The 24,066-nt window shown below is 26.4% G+C and overlaps 1 protein-coding gene across 1 annotated transcript in view; it reads left to right on the forward strand.

Moving 5' to 3' along the window:
* Nucleotides 1-11,272: 11,272 nt before the first annotated feature.
* LOC111637698 overlaps nt 11,273-24,066 on the forward strand; it is a gene marked incomplete at its 5' end in the record, with an annotated part of 154,134 nt that continues 141,340 nt past the window's right edge. Inside the window, one exon of the mRNA XM_023383267.1 lies at nt 11,273-11,494. Coding sequence (XP_023239035.1) covers nt 11,273-11,494 — 222 coding nt within the window. The remainder of the gene's footprint in view (nt 11,495-24,066) is intronic.

Raw genomic sequence — 24,066 nt, forward strand, 5'->3', positions numbered from 1 at the left:
TTCAGTGGTTTTTATTCTCTCCTCCACTGGTGGCACTACGTTTTTTATATAATTTTATAATTTCTGAAAGTGATATGAATATAAATATTTAAAATTTTTCTGAATTTTCTTCAATTATACACAGTTAACTTAATTTTATCGAATAATGTATTTTGCATGGGCGGATCCATGGGCATGGATCCATTTGAAGTTTACGAACAAAATTTATTCGAACTTCAAAACATTGTTTTAAAAAGCATTTATGGTGCAAAATACGGTTTATAGGACCGTCAGAATTGTCGTGCACGTGTTAATAAAAGGAACTTATTCAAATATTTTAAATTTTTTGAGTTAATCCCCTTCTGGACTTCGACACTATGAACAGCGGCCCTGACGGGAACATTAAAAATTACTATTGTTATTCGAAAATGGCCGTTGTTTGGAGGTTATTTTGTCTGCAGTTTTGTACAAAAACAAGTCCTTGAAAGAATGGCCGTTATTGCAGGTTCGATTATGCTTATTTTTTCAGTATTTTGTTTAATTGTTTACATATTTTTTCATTGTTACTTCAGAATTTATTCACTTGTTTTCTTTTCAATAAAGAGCGGATTGTCTTTTCTATTATGTAAAAATTTAAAAAGTTTGTTAATTGGACAAATCTGCATGTTTACCGGTAAATTAATAATTAAGGAAATATAGAACCACGTATTATTTATCACAATACTTATTAAATAATTTTTTTTTTGTATTTTTATGTTAAATTTTGATTTAAGATGTTATATTTAATTAAATTTTCGGATTATTTTATTTTTGTGAGTGTTTTTAAGTGGCATTTGACATACACGACGTGGCACAATTTTCATCCGTGGATAGAGGAACCATGCATACTTTGCATATATTTCGTGCCATTGCGCGTTAAGAAATTCTATTCAAAAATACAATGCAATCCTTTAACGCCTTTTTTAATATATTGGGACCTCAAAAAATTGTGTTCATTTGTTTTTGTTTTGTTTTTTTATAGGATTAGGTAACGCAACACGGGGGGTGCCTCCCGCGAGGGCTTTCTATGGGAAACTGGCCCCTTCTTAGCTGTTTGACACATGAATAAAACTTTGTAAACTTCACGCGGCCAACCGTCGGTGAGGTGTGAACCCTCGTCCAACTAACTGCCAGTATTCAGTGGTTTAATCTGATCCACTGGGCCACTGGTGGAACAGTGGATAAAATTAGCAATAAGTAATTTGGATCTCTAGACCTTTGAGAAATCTTGATTTTTAAATATTTTGATTTAATTTAAATCCAGATTTTTCGTTAAATGATCGCTCAGCCATCCAGCCGATACTTTTACAATTATAATTATATGATTTTTGAAAATTATCATTATAATTTAAATCAGATTTACGCCTTTTTCTTAAATCTTAATTTTACTTTCGTTCTTCATATAATCTATCAATTATATCGCTTTTTCTTTCGTTTTTTTTTTTGTTTAGATGAAGTAGATAAAGAATTAATAGAAAAAAATAATTGAATTACACGAAGAGTTGAAGCAATTACGGAACGTTAAATCTAATAATTGTCAAAATAAATCAAGATAAGGAAGGAATAGTTTAGATGGAATTCCGAATTTCTTGCGATTAATTTATAAGTAATGTTCAGTAGATGTTTGCTTTTAATTTTAATAATTTCCTGGTCTTCCAATGATTTTACGTGTAATAATTACAAATAAGTTTACGAATCAGTTTAAAAAATTACAGTATTGGATGATTTTTCTCAAACTGTGGACTAATTTCAACAGGACGTCGAAACATTCAGAAGACATCTTATTTGCGTTTATTTTCCTAAAAATATACTGAGAGAATCAAACAACCAGTTTTTGTAGAATACAATGAAACCTAATGTGATCACTGAAGTGTCCAGCTCAAAATGGTCATCTTACACAGGTGGTCACTGTAAAGTACATCGATACGATTAATACGTATACAGTCGGTCCAATAGCCGAGCGATTAAAGTGGAACCCTACCACTCTGGAGGACCCGAGATCGAATCCGGACTGGTCGAAAATCACCAGGAATTGTTCGGGGATAGTCTATTCGAATATGTCAGAACCCGTTCCCCGCCAACCAATCATTGTGGACGCATGGCAGACTTGCTAAAAAGGCCCTCTTAGTATTCACAGGACGGAAAGAGTTAAAAAGCCCTCAGTATGTATACAAATCGCTTCATTCAAAGTTTGGTTTCAGAGCTGTATAGTTACAGTTAATGAAGTACTGTTAAGTACTGCAATATGTTAAATTCTTGTAACCATGTATCAAATTTTCTTCAGATCAAAATACAGTCAAGTAGAATTGATTATATTAATAAAATTATTAAAATTTGTTTGATTTAAATAGTATTTATTTTTTACAATAATTATTACGGTTTTTTGTCTTTTAGCTTTTTTAATTAATTAATTAATTAAAGTATCCCAAAAATTCTCAATAAATATATCTTGTTGTACAGAGTTAGAGGCAAATCCCGTGGTACCCCTTTTCATTCCAAAAATACTGAAGATATATTAATTTTGTTAATGTAGTTATAGGAAGTCATGCATTGAGAATTGAATGAAACATTACTTACTGCATGGTTGTAACATGAATGACCTTGAAAATTATACTCATATTAACATTTTAATGAGCTGAGATAACGTGAAAGTTCCAATAAAAAACTTAGAGTGCCATTTAATCAATATAAAACCACGAATACCTTCTGGATTTTTAATCAGCATTGTGGTGTAAACAGACGTTCAAAGTATTAATCCATTTGAAAAATGAACTTTAAATTCATAAAGATTTAAGAGATTTTGTGTTAAGTGACCTTGAAAATGGTTTTCAGGATCAGCAAAAAGATTCCATCCAATTCTTCCTGTGTAATTGCATCAACAAAATTAATATATCTTCAGTACTTTTGGAATGAAACGGGTGCAAGGGATTTTTGCCTCACCCTGTATTATTTTACAAAATGTACTGAATTAAGTATATTAATTATTTTTCAGTTTTAAAATGGCTTGCGATAGTATTAATAATTGAAGTAAATGTAATTTAATCACTTTGGTTTCAGTTATAAATTTAATATTTTATCAAATCCGGAGATCCCACGTGTCAAACATTAAGTTGAAATGAAAATTAATTAATCAATATTATAAAAGGGATTATGTATTTTAAGTTAATGTGGCATAAGTGTAAAGATTAATTACAGGTGTGTGGTCCTACTTCTCTTCAAAAAACATTAAAAAATATACGAATAAATTCAATAAAAGAAATAAGAAATTTTTTTTTTATCATTTATCTCATTTTCCTATTATCTCTTTTATGTAAGACTAAATTTTAGGATTCTTCTCAGGGGCGTCATTAGACCCAAATAGAAGAAAACCTGATGACAGCTGTGAGGAATACAAGAAATAAATCTGTTGTTATATTACATTTAAAAATCTTGAAATTTCAGACGTGTTTTAACTCGCTAAATATTTGTTATATGGATTATAACGTCTTAAATATAATAAAAAGTTTGGTTTTAATAAATACACTGCTTGACACGATGTATTAGAAAAAATTAGGCAAAATGAAGTATTGATTTTTCTCCATTATCGATCTAAATAGTTTAATTAATCTTGATGCGGAAAATTTATGGAATTTACCTTCAGTTGTTTTAAAACAGTTGAGTAATTTTTTACTCATTGATTATTTAATCAGTCGTTTTTTTATTTTCACTTTGATTTGAATTCATGTGTTTCCGCTATACAATGGAAGTTTATTGTATAGCAAAATTTTTATATATTTTACCACGAGAAAAATATTTATAGTATTTAATTTCTATTTGAAAAACTGTTTTCATTTATACAGGGTGGTTATAATTAAAGTTGCCCTACTCAGATCTGTATAGAGCCCGCTCTCATTGATGTATTTTGATGAAACTTGGTATATACGTTATATGGACCACGGAGAAAAGGAAAATACAAAAAATAATAATTAGTTCAAATTTCTACCACTAGGTGAGAAAAATGGCGCATGAAGAACAAGAAACACAAAATGGAAATACGCAAAAGGTTTTTATTCGCGACATTTGTTCAATGTGTAATTCATTTGAGTGTTTCCATTTTGTGTTTCTTGTTCTTCATGCGCCATTTTTTTACCTAGTGGTAGAAATTTGAACTAATTATTTTTTGCAATTTCCTTTTTCCCATGGTCCATTAACGTATATACAGTACCAAGTTTCATCAAAATACGTCAACGAGATACAGGTCTGAGTAGGGTAATTTTAATTATAACCACTATGTATATAAGGAGGCCCAAAAGTTAATTAACCGATTCGGAACAGCTGCGTGTTTGTGATTCAGTTACTTCATTGAAAGCAACCAAATTGCAATTTAATTGGAAGCAATAAATAATAATATATAGTTGCTCGAAATCCGTTTTATAACTCGGTTAACTGAGTTTTGGGCTACTCTGTTTTATTTCGAAGGTTAAATATTTGAATTATTAGATGAAAGTTAAGTGATAAACACATTTTTCTTCCGTTCAAATTGAAGATCAAAAAAAATAAATCTATATAAGTGAAACACTTAGGAAATTCTAATAACTGAGTTATTATGCAATATACAGTAAAACCTGTCCAAAACGGAACCTGTCTAAACGGAAAAAATTCTTCGGAACAGAGAGAATTTTTTGTTAAAAAACCTGTTTAAAACAGAAATTTGTATTGCAAGTTTCTGTTCTAGCCATACGGAAAAATATACGGTACAGTGCAATTCCGTTTTACACAGTTTTACTGTATAAAACAATAATACTGTATTATATTGAAAATTATTACTGTAACACAGAAAATTATAATCTCTTGTAAAATAGAGAAAAAAATTGGCGAGGGAAGCATTTACAATTTCCATAAAATAACAGGGTATGGCATAAATATCACGAAAGTCACGGATATATCGTGGTCACGAATGCCAAGGGAATATCACGAAATTCGGGATCATATCACAATTTTTTAAAATTTTTCTTTGTTTTTTTTCATAAAAAATCCTTTTTCGAAAGTTCTTCTTTATGCGTAAATACTTGTTTTAATAAAATGTTAATTAAGTCGAAGGAATATGGTCGCGTGTGAAACGCTCGGTCGAATCCAGTTAAGGTATAAATGAAAGAAGATAAAGGTTCGAGAAAAATAAAGTGGGAATTTTTATCACAAGCCACGTTCAAGTTTTTTAGACACAGTTATTGATCGGACGAATGAGGTGACGTTTTAATAAAGTGATCTCGTATAATATGACTTCAATTTCGAATAAAAACGATGTAACATACACTTGACTTTTGTTAAATCCCTGTAAATTTCGATGGTATTTTGGTTTAAATTATTTTTACATTTATGAAGTCATGCATTGAGAATTGAATGAAACATTACTTACTGCATGGTTGTAACATGAATGACCTTGAAAATTATACTCATATTAACATTTTAATGAGCTGAGATAACGTGAAAGTTCCAATAAAAAACTTAGAGTGCCATTTAATCAATATAAAACCACGAATACCTTCTGGATTTTTAATCAGCATTGTGGTGTAAACAGACGTTCAAAGTATTAATCCATTTGAAAAATGAACTTTAAATTCATAAAGATTTAAGAGATTTTGTGTTAAGTGACCTTGAAAATGGTTTTCAGGATCAGCAAAAAGATTCCATCCAATTCTTCCTGTGTAATTGCATCAACAAAATTAATATATCTTCAGTACTTTTGGAATGAAACGGGTGCAAGGGATTTTTGCCTCACCCTGTATTATTTTACAAAATGTACTGANTTCTGACGAGTGGGTCCTTTCTACAAAAAATCCAGCAACCAGTTGCTTAACTTTCCCGGCAATATTTGGTGGCACCATCTGTTATCGTATTATTATTTTTTTTTTAACTTTTATATATTTAATTATTATTAAAATTGCAAAAAGCTTAGTTTTGAGAGTAAGGATGGGTTTTGTAAAAGAATTGTAAATGTTAATAACGAGTAAAATCGTCATTAAGTCTGACCCTACTCGAGATATTGATTTATGGAATTTAATAAAAGAAAAGTGAATTTGATATATATATATAGCGCTTCAAAAAATATAAAAATATGGAGAAAATAGAAATTCGGAGATAGGAAATTATATTTACAATCTTATTAGTTATATATAAATTATCTTCATTGGGAATGTAAACAACCTTTTAAGCGACAGTTTCGGATATTGTTTTCAATGGATTGATTGAATAATGCAACGCAACATTTGGGCAATCTGCCAAGGGGTTCCCAGGAGAACTTTCTAAGGTCCTATTTAAGTGTTAGACTCGTAAAAATCTACGTGCCAGCCCGTTGGTCATGCACGAACCCGAAACCAACTACCAGCAGTAGTTTTATTCACTCCATTCCCATCGCACGCTTTCGCATTAATCTAAAATCGGATTTGTCATTTTTAAATCGTAATAAAATATTAAATATAAATAAAAGAAATATAAAAATTTTACGTATGTAGCAGCGTTCGTTTCTAAACTTTTCATTTTATCACAAATTCATTACGAAATATTGATAAAATCTATGGCATAATATGGGTTTTGGATCTCCAGAGACTTTAGGAATAAAACTTAAATTTAAAATATATATATATATATTCGTCTTAAACGATAAATTTAAAATTAGAATTGTAATGACTTTGTTATTTATAAATAAACGGTATTTTATGCTTATTTTTCTTCACTCTGATTACACTTTTTAGATCATCCTCCAAGAGTCCAAGAGTAAAACTTAGTTACTCCACTGGATAAAGTTATAAATTAAAATATAAGATAGTCTATAAATTACGTATTAGTCAAGAAAATCAATATTCGAGTTAAATAAATAATGGATGTTATTCACATTACGTCGTTACTAGTATGGAGGAATGGGGGATTCGCCCTTTCTAAGTACAGACATATCTGAAACGAGGTGTACATTTTCCAAAATATTAGCCAGAATTATTTCGGTTTTATGTACTAATTTGACGACAAAACAGGCCATTTGCCAATGGAAGAAGGACGAAATGAAACGAAAAGTTTCATGTTCTTCCCTTGGCAAATAGCGCGAAAGGTATCGTATTTGCTAAAAGTTATTTGCCTTCAAGTAAAAGAAGTAAAAACAATTTTTTTTTTTTTTTGCTTAAATTTGTATTTAATTGAAACATAAATGTATCTAATTCTTAACGTGTTTTCTAAAGTGGGAATCCAAAGATAAATTATATAGAACGAACGACGTTATCACGTAACGATGATGAGAATGGCAATTTGTATTTTTCGATTATAAAACGGTAATAACGAGTAACGAGTAACGACAATCGCATAAAATCGTAATTTAATAGCAAAAATACAAGGAAAAAAATTTACAAAGAAAATGATTTTAAATCGAAAATTTATTAAAAGAATGAAGTTATTAAAAGGAAGACGTCGGCTAAAGATGGAAATCGATAGGATCTTTTGCAATTGTCGAAACTTCTATTTTAATAACGATTTAATAATGATATGCGAATTTGTACATCTGTACGTGGAGAGAAACTTGTGTGAATAACGTGAATATTCTTGGAAATTAGGCTACCATCACAAATCATATGGAATTAATACATATAATTATAAATTAAAATATACACTACTGTATACTTCAGTTTAAATAAATCTTAATGTATACAGATAATTTTTGTTTATATTTACGATTTTAGAATAAAATGCTCTTTACATTTATTGTTAGGCATTTATAATGCCTAACCGGGGGATGATCCATAAGGGATACATGAGCTTAAGCCCTCATCATTGACATCAAAAAAATTAAAATTTATTTGTTTGAACTTCAAAATATTTTTAAAAAACATATATGATGGCATATATTGTTTATGCAATACATCTGCAATACATTTGTCATGCATGCATTAAGAGATCCTTATTAATTATTCAAATATATTTAATTTTTGAGTTGGCCCTCCCTTCAGTAATTCTGGATTTATTACTACATCTAACTGTAAATAGATTGCTATATCGCATAAAAGCGTAAGGTAAATGGTGTTTGTGTGGGTCTAATCACCAGTTCTGATAAGAGAGATAGTGAATACAAATCTTTGATCTGAGCCTGAAGGGATACTTTAGGACAAGATAATTTCTCCTCTGGCCAGATAAGTTCTGTGGGCCCACTTCTAGACTGAAGGGCTTGGAAGAGGACTCATAGAAAATTAATAAATTATCACAATCTTTATAAATTTTATTTTGATAAACTTTTAAATAAACATCAATTTCGTCAAGTATGTCTCTCTGGCAGTCCTGTAAATCATTAATTATTTTTATTGAATTTATTTATTGAATAAATAAATTTAATAAAAATAAACATATAGATTATGTTTCCATTATTATAGAGTTATGCATAAGCAGTTTTTAATTTGTGATTTTAGAAGAATTTTGCATGTAATTCCTGTTAATATATTCAGTAAATTATAAAGACTGGTTGATTGCTTATGTAATTATACACTTTTCTCACAAATTAAAGTATTATATTCTATGTTTATGAAGCGGTATTGAATATTTAAAACATTTTATTGTAGTTTTCCTGTCTCTACCACTTGTACTGATTCTGCATCTTGTTATATTTATCTTTTCAATTTTAGGATTTATATTCAGAAGCTTTGAAGGTAAATCCCACAGTATTCAAAATCAGTAAGTTGTAAGCTTACTGATCCTGTGAAATAAATCTATTTTCAAGCTTATGGCTTAGCAGTTTCAATGTAGAGTAGAGTAGCAGAGGCAAGAAAACATGTGATAAAAACTGGTTTGAAGTTGAATATGATTTTTTAAGAATATTGCTTTAGTTTTGATACCAACAAATGGTGTTTTTTTTTACAAGAATTTCTGGAATAGTATGATTATACAGTGTGATTATAAAGTTGCTCTGCAGTGGACCACGCCCATTTAGTTGTGACTTCATTACTTTGTTCCTAGAAACTCCTCCCATTTCCCCACACCAAGGAGTGACTTAAAGATTTCACTGTATATTTTAATTTTGTCATAGAACTTTGAAATGAAAATATATTTCAGAAATTTATATAAACATTATGATTATATTAATTTTAATATTTCATTATTTGGAATAAACTATGCTGCTGGCATAAGTCATTTTTTTAAAAACAGTCTTTAAACATGCAACATACTTGTAAGACATGCATGAAGTGTATTAATATTAAATAATAAAATATAAATTTATGTAAAAGAATGAAAACATTTTTGAAGAAAATTTACCAATACTAAAATGCTTATTTCAGGAGGCTAAATCTTTAATTGCATAATAGTAATTGTCTTCATCCTGATCTAGGACAACCTCAGCTTACAATTTATATAAAATAAATCTAAATGTCATTGTTCTTATTAAAGAACAATGACATTTAGATTTATTTTATATTCAATTAAAAATTTAGCTTCCTGAAGTAAGCTTTTTAATATTGGTAATAATATTGAGCCAAGGATACATGAAGTAGTTGAATATAATTTAATTTCAGAATTAAGTATTTTTTCCTCATCTATTTGAATATGGTGCCAAATTCAAATATTAATATTATTATTTATTATGTTTTTTTATTTAAACTGTTTTCTTGGAATAAAAATGTTTTAGGAAAGCTAAATACTTAAATCAGGGGCTCTCAAAATGGGCACTACCCCTGTAGGTGACGAGTAAATCTAGGAGGCCAAAAAGAAGAAAGTGGATGACAGAGGGGCACTGGAGGCAGGGTACTAACGTAGGTTGGGGTCACTGACAACTGTTTTCTCTCCACCAATAAAATGGGTAAGAAAAAAACATTGTGTTTAACGGTTTCCAGATGTGGAGAACAATGTATGACAAGTGTGAGGTTCATACAAATATTTTTAAAAAAACTTTTCTAAGTCTTTCTCACACAAGGGAAAATGAGTTAGGGGACATTGGGGTACAATTGGAGACATTGGGTATAAGTTTAAGGAACCAAGGAGCGGTGGCTTGGAAAAGTTTGGGAATCACTGGGTTAAATTGGGTTTTCAGAAATTTACAAGAGGCCCTATCTTGATGTCTGATAATAGGTAGATAATATAAAATTACTTGAGTTTCCTGTAACATTTTCCTGGAGAAAAGCAGTTTGAATTAATTCTAAACATGATTGTATTTTGCATTTAATTTTAATCTTTGTTTCATATAAAACTTGAATACTTTTATCATTCATAATGGAACAGTCAATAACATTAAATATTTAATTTCAGCCGAAAAAAGCACAGAATAAAGTAATTGTTGCAGTAAATATAAAATTTTTATTATAAATTCATTTTATGCATTCTAAAAATATTTTAAAATTCATAAAATGGAAAATATAATGACCTGAAAATTATGGAGCGATGATACATAGAATAAGTTCTATTCAAGTGTATGAATAAAAAATGATTACATAAAAGATAATGGAAGCTAAGTCAGCATTTAGTTGGTGAATATTCAGAAAGCTGGATGAAAAATGAGATATTATGAATATACAGTACATGAAATATCTCATAATCAATCCAAGCAATCAGATGTTACTCAAATAAATTAATTTTATTGATCCTCAGCAAAAATGATTACAGTGCATTTTTACATTACATAATACAATTAAGTACAATTATATTAAATTGTGTTAATGATTGCAAATATTACCTAGAATATCTTATTTAAGTATTTGAATATTAAATCATTAATATTAGTGTTTATTTTAGATGTTAAAATAATGAGGAATTGAAAGAAAAATGTCATTTTTTGCTATTGAAATTAACAAAAAACAGGAGTCAAAATCTATTGAATTTTTCAGCTTTTCATTATTTTGAGAAGAATATTCTAAATATATGATTTTTACTGGCTTAAATTATATTATATTTTATTATTACTGAAAAGTTAATAAAGTATTTACAAGATAACATTTATTGTAATGTAATTTCAAACTTGTTAAGAATGAAAACTTTTTAATATTGAGTTTTATTTATTTCAAAATATATGTATCATTAACGAGGATGTTAAACGAGCCATTGTGTTTATTCACCTGAATCACTCAATGCACCTTTAACAGCAGGTGACAGGTGGGAGCCAATTAATGGGTCATTTTCAGGTGTGGACAATTGAAAGTGGAAACTTTCAAATGTCCACACCTGAAGATGATCCATTAACTGGGTCAAAAACATTAGAATTATTTAAACTTCACTCAATGTTAAGGTTGTATTAATTAATTAAGCTACATAATAGTTTGTATATCATAAAGTTTACATACCAGTTTATTTATTTTATTTTATTTATATTTTTCAGGCATTAGGCATATTAATTGCCATACCTGGATTTTGGTTGATCTTGACTCTCCTAGCGTTTCTTATATTTTTTTTATGTCGCTGTTGTGATGGAAGTCTTAATAAAAAGAAGAAACTCACACCTTTGAAATGGACTTTAGCTATTTTTGCTCTGCTCTGTTGGTAAGAGGATTTATTGAGAATTTTAAAATAATTTATTGAATTGTATAAAATATGATATTTAAATACTGTAGTTCTATTTAAATTCAAATATGAATTCTAAGTTTAATTCAACAAAACTTTACTTTCTTGAAGCTTCTAAAAAAAATTAATAAATATCCACTCTTCAGTTCTTGAACTTTCAAGATTTACATTTCTCATCTTCAAGGGCAGAAATATTAAATTTCAGTAAAACAAAAAATTTCATCTTAAACATATTTTAAAGAATAAAATAATAAAATTTGAAAATAATGTCTTCAATGAAGCTTTTTTTTTTCTGAAATGCATTAAAGTTTAAATCATTGTTTTATATTTCTATCTTTGAAGATGAATTGCAAAATTTGAAAATGTTAAAGTGAATATTTAGTTATTTTCTAGAAATTCCAATTAAACAATTTTGTTAATTAAACATTTTGTTACTGGTTTTGTTGTGGATTTTAAAGAATTAAAAGCTATTGGCTTTTTTGTTTTGTTTTTTTTTTTCAGTAACATATCATACAAGGAGCAGTTGTTTATATAGCTTTTATTGGAGGAAATGCATTTCAGGACTTAATGACCCCTCTTCAGTCCTTTTGTAAAGTCCTGAAATGCATTTCCTCAAATAAAACTTATATAAACAACTGCTCCTTGTATGATATGTTACTGAAAAAAGCCAATAGCTTTTAATTCTTTAAAATTTTGTTAATTTTATGTAAAATTATATAATTTATTTAATGTTAATTTGGAATTACTTTTTGAAAATAAGTTACTAAATGAACTGGGTTTAATTTATAAAAAGACTAAGTTAAATAAAAAATGTATTTATATAATAAATTATAATTTTTATAGGAAAGTTTATTTTAGAAAGTAATTAGCTGAATAATGATTCTAAATTATGTTTCGAACTAAAGATAAATAAAAAATATTTTTCATTTTATTTCATAAATATAAATAATTGAATGTAATGTTTTTAAAAATTTTAAAAAGTAGAAACTTTGATGCATGATAATTCTAAAATATAAATTATAAAATAAGATTTTAGATGTAAGAATAAGAGATTAAAAATAACAATAATCACATTTTAAAAGTAATTTTTAAAACATTTTTGGCCAATAAGAAGAATTCAGGAAAAAATTTTGTATGATTTAATTCAAAAGTACCTAAATTTTCACTTTGAATTATAATGTATCAATTAATTTATTCTTCATTTTTAATAAAACTTAAATCTACTACTGTATATCAATAGTATATTTTTTTTTGATTTCATTAAAAGTTTTAGTTCTTTCATTTGGCTATTTGCATATTTATCAATAGCTATAGCAAAACTCTTATTAAATCATATTCTGTTATAGCTATTATGATAGTTTCCTGATCTATTTGTTTGATTGTATGAGAATTCTTATACATAGTTATATTTAGTTTATTTAAATTTATTTGCTTATCTATTTTCATATACCTTAATTTTATCAAATACAGTAGAGTTTCTGTAATCCAGCATAAACTGGCAGGTGTTAGATTACTGGATTTTGAATAAAATAAATAGAACTACAGTATATACAAGAACAAATCACTCTGTTTATTAATACAAAAACTTAGCAAAACTAATCACACAGTATAGAATACTGCAGAAACTATGAAAAAGAATATATATAAACTACAAAATTTAACTTTAAAACTATAATAAAAGAACTATAAAATCTCACGTGGGTTGCTGTGTAGAGTGTTGGATTACTGGATCTGTCGGACTGGCTAGTGACAGACTATAGAGATTTTACTGTATATATCAAATCTGTTTTTAGTATCAATATCAAAAAATATTTACAAAACTAATAAAAAATCAGAAAAACATTTTATTTTGGTTCCAGTTTTAGAATCTTTAACAAGAGAATTAAAGAATGCTTTTATCTGATGTTTAATGATTACTTTCAAATATCACACTGAACACTAATATTATTTTTCTTTGTGATAAACCAGTTTTAGTTATGGAATTGCACAATTATTTATCTCTTACATTTATAACAGATATACATATGAATCTTAAGCCAGTGGTCTTCAACCATTTTTTGAGAAGGGCCTTGTAACCTGTTAACAAGTCTGGAGGCCAAGTTTGAAAGATACAGTACAGTCAAAGATTAAGGCTTTTTTTTATTTCTGAATGACAATGGACATAAATCAATGTGAAATTTGCAACTGCTTTTTTGAAAGACTGTCATGAGAATTGGAGACAAATTTTGCGGCATCCAACTTTAAAAATCTCTTATAGGTATTCTTTGAACACTGATATTTGATATTTTGATTTCATATATATTATTTTTGAAAATATTTGTTTTCTAAAGTACATAGAAGCAAAAATAGAAACTATTCCACCAAGCAATCTTCTTAAAATTCTCTTCTGGCAGAGATTTGTAAAATTTAACAAACTATTTTAAATAGGCTTTATAAAAATCATTTGCAACAACATATATTGATTCTAGTTGAATTTTTAAAAATTTAAATGCTTTGACATATTCAAATGTTAGTCGTAAAACTGTCAGTGAATACAAGTTATGCATGCCAGATAAATATGCTATGGGGCCAAATTTGGTCCTCATGTTGTAGGTTAGAGATCCATCTTAAACAAACATCTTGAACTCATTAATATGCATGATACTTGAATCATAGATTGCATTTGGATTTAATTATTAGATTGATTAATTTCTCTTTCTTGTATACAAGTTAATTTATAAATTTTACTTAAGTACTCTTTATCACTCTCATGTACAATACTTTATATTTTTGGTTATTTATTTTTGTATATAATTCTCTTGATTTTTCATTACACTATATTATAAGTTACATATTTTTGAGGTGGAAGGTTAGCAAAGCCTCTTCTATATAGTTTATTGAATTTGAACTGAGTTTATTCTCAAAATTTGGACTATTTTGATTAAACTCTGATGAGATGAGGAAATTAAAAATATAATAAAAATTAGGGATCCTTGAGTTTGTTTTTAAGATACAGAGTTGCTAGCATGAGTGCACACAACTTTTAAAATTTTTTTTATACCAGCAGCAACATCACTGTGTAGTAGCAGCAAATGATCATTGTAGATGGCCTCTGAAGCAATATTATTAACTTGTTAGCACTTTGACTCATTTATTTGTGTTCAGACAGTAAATGACATGTGCTTAATTTATACATATTTTTGTATTCAGAAATGCATTTCTTGCTCCAAATATCCAATGTTATTATTATTATTAAGTGTTTAATTTTATTAAGTCTTTTCTATGTATGATCTGCATGCATATGGTTTGAAGTGAAACTGAAAACATTTCATAATAAATATTTTTGATTTTCAGAAGCAAGAAGTTTTGTTTTTTTCATTTATTACTATAGCCACATTTTCTACACTTTCATGAATATAATTAAAAATACAGTGTGTTTCAAAAAGAATCATTCAATTTAAAATAATCATAACTATTCAGCTTTTAATCCATTTTGATCAAATGATATACTGTTAGAAAAAGGAAATTCTCAAATTTTTTGCAGTTGCCAATTGGCAGAACCGTACGCTTCATTTACCAGTCACTTCCATATTTTCAAGATAGTGACTGGACAACAGAAATCATTTTGTGTTCTACACTTTGCGAAGTGTTGGTCCGTAACAACTGTTCAGTGTGATTTTCATAGACAATATGGTGTTGAACCATCTACTGCCCAGAGCATTAGGCGATGGTATGAACAATTCCAAGACACGGGTTGTCTGTGTAAACAGCAATCCACTGGTCATCTCCATGTGTCAGATGAAGATGTGATTGTGTTTGTGATTTTTTTTTTCTTATGGGGAGTTTATAAAAGACTCCATTTATGTGCCTTCTCTTCCAGCTACAGTGGACGAACTGTAAAATTGCATAACAGCAGTGGTGGCAGCAGTGGATCCAGACATGCTTGCAAAAGTTTAGGATGAAATTCACTAATATTTGGACATATGCCATGCATTCAAAGGGGGACATATTGAGCAACTGTGATTTAGTACATAAAGAAAAACTTGAAGATTAGCCCTGTAATATAAAATTAATCTTAAGTGTATATCTTCATTACTTTTCATAATATAATCATTTTAAATTGGATGATTCTTTTTGAAATACCCTGTATAAATTTAAATAATTTTTCATAATATTTTTGATAAAGCTATTTGGCTTTGGACTAAAGGAAAATTCAAATTGTAATATGGTTCGAATAAAATAATTTTATAATTTTTACAGTCTTTATGCCTTGAATATGAGATCATTCAATTGTGATAAACTGAATATAATTGATTATGACTGCTAAGTTATTAAGTTACAAATAACTTTGATTGAAATTTTGACTAGTTAAATATATTGATAATCAAATAAATTTATCACTCCAGGTAAGACTGTCATCATTTGTTGATTATTTAAATATTTATTTATTTTAATAATTAAATTTAGAAGATCTGGAAAACAGAATTTGCAGAACAGAACAAGATTTATACCCAACTATTCTTGCACATCAGACAATCAATCAATTATGCTATTCAATCAGTCTACAGATTGTAATTTCTCTAGTTGTAATGCTGTTAATAATTAATTTAATTAGCCAAACTTTTACAGATTATTTTCTATAAATTGTTAATTTCAAAATTTTTATTAATTATATTTAATTATATAAATTTAATATTTCATTCATTAGTGTGAAGTAATAGTTATTATTAATTTAAAAATGCTTAAACTCCCAGATGATTTCAAATGTATTACATTATTCATATTTTCTAGAACTGCATAATGATTCTTTTTTTAATTTTTTCTCATTACAACTTCACAATGTAAAAACCCCAAAATATTTTGTATTGATATAATAAGTATTTTTGTTTGCATTCAATTTTGAAATTACTCCATATTGTTAATATTTATGTATTCACATTTCTCTTAGTTTTTCTATCTCATTTTCAAATATTTTTCTTTGTGTTTTATGCTTTATTTCCTTTTCTTTACAGTAATTACTATAAAACAAACAATTATAATGATTTACAAATACTAAAAATTTTCAAAATAAATATATGCAAGTTACATAAATTAATTAAAAATGTTAAATATTTTTAATTTTGAACATTTAATAAGATCCAAGTTCCAATTTAGAATAACAGTTAACGAAATACATAAAACATACATATACAATATAAAACAGAATGATAGAGACAGAAATAAAACAGATTTTTAGTTCTATTTATGTATATGTAATTCAGAAACAAATCAACACCTTATATCACTCTGGCAAGTAAATTTAATGAATTAATGTTTTCAGTTCATTTTAATGGATTTTCATCAGTTATTATAACACAAACAAGAAAAAGAACATACAGAAATTTAAAGTTTAAAACATTTATTATGCATAGAATACCATATTTTTTTATCACAAATGTTTTAAATTTTAAATTTCTGATGTTCTTTTTCTCGTTAGCATTCAATAACTGATGAAGATCCTTTAAATGGATCAAAAATGTTATTGATTCATTAAATTTTACTTGCTGGAGTTATATAAGGTGTAGCTTTATTTCATAATTTTTTTCTTCTGTTTTTTTCCTCTATTTATCATATGTAATTCTTTGTCAAAAATGAAAACTAAAACAGGAAACATAATAAATTAATCATGTTCTGCTAATCTATTTTTCAGATATTAAATTAGAAATTCAAAAACAAAGCAAATTTAATTCAAGTACTTTCATTGATTTTCAGTATCTACTTTAGCAGGAGTATAGCTGCTAAGAAAAGCATTTAAAATTAGTAATTTAAAGAAATCAAATAAAGTGAATGATATTATGTTTATGTACAACACGTTTATAATTTTATTTTTGAAAATGTTTGTTTTCTAAAGTACATAGAAGCAAAAATAGAAACTATTCCACCAAGCAATTTTCTTAAAATCCTCTTCTGGCAGAGATTTGTAAAATTTAACAAACTATTTTAAATAGGCTTTATAAAAATCATTTGCAACAACATATATTGATTCTAGTTGAATTTTTAAAAATTTAAATGCTTTGACATATTCAAATGTTAGTCGTAAAACTGTCAGTGAATACAAGTTATGCATGCCAGATAAATATGCTATGGGGCCAAATTTGGTCCTCATGTTGTAGGTTAGAGATCCATCTTAAACAAACATCTTGAACTCATTAATATGCATGATACTTGAATCATAGATTGCATTTGGATTTAATTATTAGATTGATTAATTTCTCTTTCTTGTATACAAGTTAATTTATAAATTTTACTTAAGTACTCTTTATCACTCTCATGTACAGTACTTTATATTTTTGGTTATTTATTTTTGTATATAATTCTCTTGATTTTTCATTACACTATATGTTACATATTTTTGAGGTGGAAGGTTAGCAAAGCCTCTTCTATATAGTTTATTGAATTTGAACTGAGTTTATTCTCAAAATTTGGACTATTTTGATTAAACTCTGATGAGATGAGGAAATTAAAAATATAATAAAAATTAGGGATCCTTGAGTTTGTTTTTAAGATACAGAGTTGCTAGCATGAGTGCACACAACTTTTAAAATTTTTTTTATACCAGCAGCAACATCACTGTGTAGTAGCAGCAAATGATCATTGTAGATGGCCTCTGAAGCAATATTATTAACTTGTTAGCACTTTGACTCATTTATTTGTGTTCAGACAGTAAATGACATGTGCTTAATTTATACAGATTTTTGTATTCAGAAATGCATTTCTTGCTCCAAATATCCAATGTTATTATTATTATTAAGTGTTTAATTTTATTAAGTCTTTTCTATGTATGATCTGCATGCATATGGTTTGAAGTGAAACTGAAAACATTTCATAATAAATATTTTTGATTTTCAGAAGCAAGAAGTTTTGTTTTTTTCATTTATTACTATAGCCACATTTTCTACACTTTCATGAATACAACTAAAAATACAGTGTTTCAAAAAGAATCATCTGATTTAAAATAATCATAACTATTCAGCTTTTAATCCATTTTGATTAAATGATATACTGTTAGAAAGAGGAAATTCTCAAATTTTTTGCAATTGCTGATTGGCAGAGCCATACGCTTCATTTACCAGTCACTTCCGTATTTTCAAGATGGTGACTGGACAACAGAAATCACTTTGTGTTCTACACTTTGCGAAGTGTTGGTCTGTAACAACTGTTCAGTGTGATTTTCGTAGACAATATGGTGTTGAACCATCTACTGCCCAGAGCATTAGGCGATGGTATGAACAATTCCAAGACACGGGTTGTCTGTGTAAACAGCAATCCACTGGTCATCTCCATGTGTCAGATGAAGATGTGATTGTGTTTGTGATTTTTTTTTCTTATGGGGAGTTTATAAAAGACTCCATTTATGTGCCTTCTCTTCCAGCTACAGTGGACGAACTGTAAAATCGCATAACAGCAGTGGTGGCAGCAGTGGATCCAGACATGCTCGCAAAAGTTTAGGATGAATTTCACTAATATTTGGACATATGCCATGCATTCAAAGGGGGGGAATATTGAGCAACTATGATTTTACATAAAGAAAAACTTGAAGATTAGCCCTGTAATATAAAATTATTCTTAAGTGTATATCTTCATTACTTTTCATAATATAATCATTTTAAATTGGATGATTCTTTTTGAAATATCCTGTATAAATTTAAATAATTTTTCATAATATTTTTGATAAAGCTATTTGGCTTTGGATTAAAGGAAAATTCAAATTGTAATATGGTTCGAATAAAATAATTTTATAACTTTTACAGTCTTTATGCCTTGAGTATGAGATCATTCAATTGTGATAAACTGAATATAAATGATTATGACTGCTAAGTTATTAAGTTACAAATAACTTTGATTGAAATTTTGACTAGTTAAATATATTGATAATCAAATAAATTTATCACTCCAGGTAAGACTGTCATCATTTGTTGATTATTTAAATATTTATTTATTTTAATAATTAAATTTAGAAGATCTGGAAAACAGAATTTGCAGAACAGAACAAGATTTATACCCAACTATTCTTGCACATCAGACAATCAATCAATTATGCTATTCAATCAGTCTACAGATTGTAATTTCTCTAGTTGTAATGCTGTTAATAATTAATTTAATTAGCCAAACTTTTACAGATTATTTTCTATAAATTGTTAATTTCAAAATTTTTATTAATTATATTTAATTATATAAATTTAATATTTCATTCATTAGTGTGAAGTAATAGTTATTATTAATTTAAAAATGCTTAAACTCCCAGATGATTTCAAATGTATTACATTATTCATATTTTCTAGAACTGCATAATGATTCTTTTTTTAATTTTTTCTCATTACAACTTCACAATGTAAAAACCCCAAAATATTTTGTATTGATATAATAAGTATTTTTGTTTGCATTCAATTTTGAAATTACTCCATATTGTTAATATTTATGTATTCACATTTCTCTTAGTTTTTCTATCTCATTTTCAAATATTTTTCTTTGTGTTTTATGCTTTATTTCCTTTTCTTTACAGTAATTACTATAAAACAAACAATTATAATGATTTACAAATACTAAAAATTTTCAAAATAAATATATGCAAGTTACATAAATTAATTAAAAATGTTAAATATTTTTAATTTTGAACATTTAATAAGATCCAAGTTCCAATTTAGAATAACAGTTAACGAAATACATAAAACATACATATACAATATAAAACAGAATGATAGAGACAGAAATAAAACAGATTTTTAGTTCTATTTATGCATATGTAATTCAGAAACAAATCAACACCTTATATCACTCTGGCAAATAAATTTAATGAATTAATGTTTTCAATTCATTTTAATGGATTTTCATCAGTTATTATAACACAAACAAGAAAACGAACATACAGAAATTTAAAGTTTAAAACATTTATTATGCATAGAATACCATATTTTTTATCTCAAATGTTTTAAATTTTAAATTTCTGATGTTCTTTTTCTTGTTAGCATTCAAATAACTGATGAAGATCCTTTAAATGGATCAAAAATGTTATTGATTCATTAAATTTTACTTGCTGGAGTTATATAAGGTGTAGCTTTATTTTGTAATTTTTTCTTCTGTTTTTTCCTCTATTTATCATATGTAATTCTTTGTCAAAAATGAAAACTAAAACATGAAACATAATAAATTAATCATGTTCTGCTAATCTATTTTTCAGATATTAAATTAGAAATTCAAAAACAAAGCAAATTTAATTCAAGTACTTTCATTGATTTTTAGTGTCTACTTTAGCAGGAGTATAGCTGCTAAGAAAAGCATTTAAAATTAGTAATTTAAAGAAATCAAATAAAGTGAATGATATTATGTTTATGTACAACACGTTTATACAATGTCTTTCATTTCATCAAAGTTATAATTTAGTATATTGTATTAGATATTATATGTTAAATATATCTAACACAAATACCTGATCACATATACATACACACATACATAGATTAAAACTAATAGAAGAATAAAATACATTTTGGTATTTAAATTAAAATAACATTTTCAAAAATAAGTTTATTCAAGAAATAGTCTAACTTTAATAACTTAATGTTTTTGATCATGTGATATTCCTTAGAGGCTTATTTTATAACTGCACATTATAATTTATAATAAATATTGAACATTTTTTTAGTAAATTCTAAAAGTCATAATTTTAAACTTTAGTAAAATAATTCTCTAAATTGAGAAGTTTTTGTTTGTATATTGATTAAGTAAATTTTTATATCTATTCTTTGGCACAACAACTAATTGTTTATTTACCATAACTTCAGTTATATTGCACTTCCTATACAATTTCAACATGGAAAAGTACTTCATTTTTTCTTATTGAATGCTGAAAAGTACTCATATAAAAAAACCCATTATCCTAAAGAGATTTTCTGATGAAGAAATTTTTATTTTAAATTAATCTAAAATTTAAAATGCATTTTTTTAGCAAATATTATTAATGATCATTTGAGTTAATGTTATTTATTGAATATTTTATTTTTCTAGTTAATATTTATTTCTATTCACTTATTATGTTTTATATTTATTATTTCACTTCTATTTTGAACCAATCTATCCATTCTTATTATTATTTTCTGTAAGCAATGAGCAACTGAATTGCAAATCATATTTGTTTGTGAATTTTTGAAATTCTTATTTATTTATAAAACATGTAAACAATTTTTAGTTAATTTGGAATACTATTCTTGTAAAATTATTTTATATTATTCTAAAATATTATTCCCATTGATCAAATTCTAATTTGAGTGTATTATGCTGTCATTTTCTAAAGAAATATGCACACAAGTGGCACAATTAAGACAATGAATGTCATAGACAGTAAGCATTAATGATAGGCAAAACCAATCATTCTCTGTTGATTGTCAAAGTCAGAAGAGACAATTGCTGGAACCATTTATTCTAGCCAAATGTCTTCATAATTTTATTGCTTTTGTGCATTGCTATAAGAATGAAGTTGTGTTCTCTATTGTAACTAAGTATTAAGAAAATTGATACCACATTATTAAAAAGTGAATAACTAAATATTTTTTCTAATTTTGTCTCTATTATTAATAAATGTCTCACTTAATCTGTTGATGATAACAACGCTATATGATTAATTAACTGTGTCATTGATAAAGGATTGAATAGTAACTTATTCTTTTTTGTAGGTATTTAAATAATGATTATTCAAATAGTTTTTAAATGACTTGAAAATTTCATTTATTTTTGAATTGAAAATGAAATACATATATTTCTGAAGTAATAAAAATAAAGAGCATAACTATGTTTTATTGTTGGATTGTTTTGAATTAACTTTATAAAATTAGTTTATAATTTACAAAATGAAAAAAAGTTANATTTCATCAAAGTTATAATTTAGTATATTGTATTAGATATTATATGTTAAATATATCTAACACAAATACCTGATCACATATACATACACACATACATAGATTAAAACTAATAGAAGAATAAAATACATTTTGGTATTTAAATTAAAATAACATTTTCAAAAATAAGTTTATTCAAGAAATAGTCTAACTTTAATAACTTAATGTTTTTGATCATGTGATATTCCTTAGAGGCTTATTTTATAACTGCACATTATAATTTATAATAAATATTGAACATTTTTTTAGTAAATTCTAAAAGTCATAATTTTAAACTTTAGTAAAATAATTCTCTAAATTGAGAAGTTTTTGTTTGTATATTGATTAAGTAAATTTTTATATCTATTCTTTGGCACAACAACTAATTGTTTATTTACCATAACTTCAGTTATATTGCACTTCCTATACAATTTCAACATGGAAAAGTACTTCATTTTTTCTTATTGAATGCTGAAAAGTACTCATATAAAAAAACCCATTATCCTAAAGAGATTTTCTGATGAAGAAATTTTTATTTTAAATTAATCTAAAATTTAAAATGCATTTTTTTAGCAAATATTATTAATGATCATTTGAGTTAATGTTATTTATTGAATATTTTATTTTTCTAGTTAATATTTATTTCTATTCACTTATTATGTTTTATATTTATTATTTCACTTCTATTTTGAACCAATCTATCCATTCTTATTATTATTTTCTGTAAGCAATGAGCAACTGAATTGCAAATCATATTTGTTTGTGAATTTTTGAAATTCTTATTTATTTATAAAACATGTAAACAATTTTTAGTTAATTTGGAATACTATTCTTGTAAAATTATTTTATATTATTCTAAAATATTATTCCCATTGATCAAATTCTAATTTGAGTGTATTATGCTGTCATTTTCTAAAGAAATATGCACACAAGTGGCACAATTAAGACAATGAATGTCATAGACAGTAAGCATTAATGATAGGCAAAACCAATCATTCTCTGTTGATTGTCAAAGTCAGAAGAGACAATTGCTGGAACCATTTATTCTAGCCAAATGTCTTCATAATTTTATTGCTTTTGTGCATTGCTATAAGAATGAAGTTGTGTTCTCTATTGTAACTAAGTATTAAGAAAATTGATACCACATTATTAAAAAGTGAATAACTAAATATTTTTTCTAATTTTGTCTCTATTATTAATAAATGTCTCACTTAATCTGTTGATGATAACATTGCTATATGATTAATTAACTGTGTCATTGATAAAGGATTGAATAGTAACTTATTCTTTTTTATAAGTATTTAAATAATGATTATTAAAATAGTTTTTAAGTGACTTGAAAATTTCATTTATTTTTGAACGGAAAATGAAATACATATATTTCTGAAGTAATAAAAATAAAGAGCATAACTATGTTTTATTGTTGGATTGTTTTGAATTAACTTTATAAAATTAGTTTATAATTTACAAAATGAAAAAAAGTTATATTTATATATATCCAAGTTTTGGATAATTCTTTAGAATAATGCAGAATTTGAATATATAAAAATTTGTGTTGTTTTGGCAAAGATTTTTAAAAATAAATTAGAACTATTATAATGCTGAAAAATTGCTTAAAATTTTTATGCTTTGTTTATCTTTGTATAATATATATAAATAT

The sequence above is a fragment of the Centruroides sculpturatus genome, unplaced genomic scaffold (genome assembly GCF_000671375.1).
Source record: "Centruroides sculpturatus isolate CEXI.00-Female unplaced genomic scaffold, Cexi_2.0 scaffold1161, whole genome shotgun sequence".
In the NCBI taxonomy this organism is placed as follows: domain Eukaryota; kingdom Metazoa; phylum Arthropoda; class Arachnida; order Scorpiones; family Buthidae; genus Centruroides; species Centruroides sculpturatus.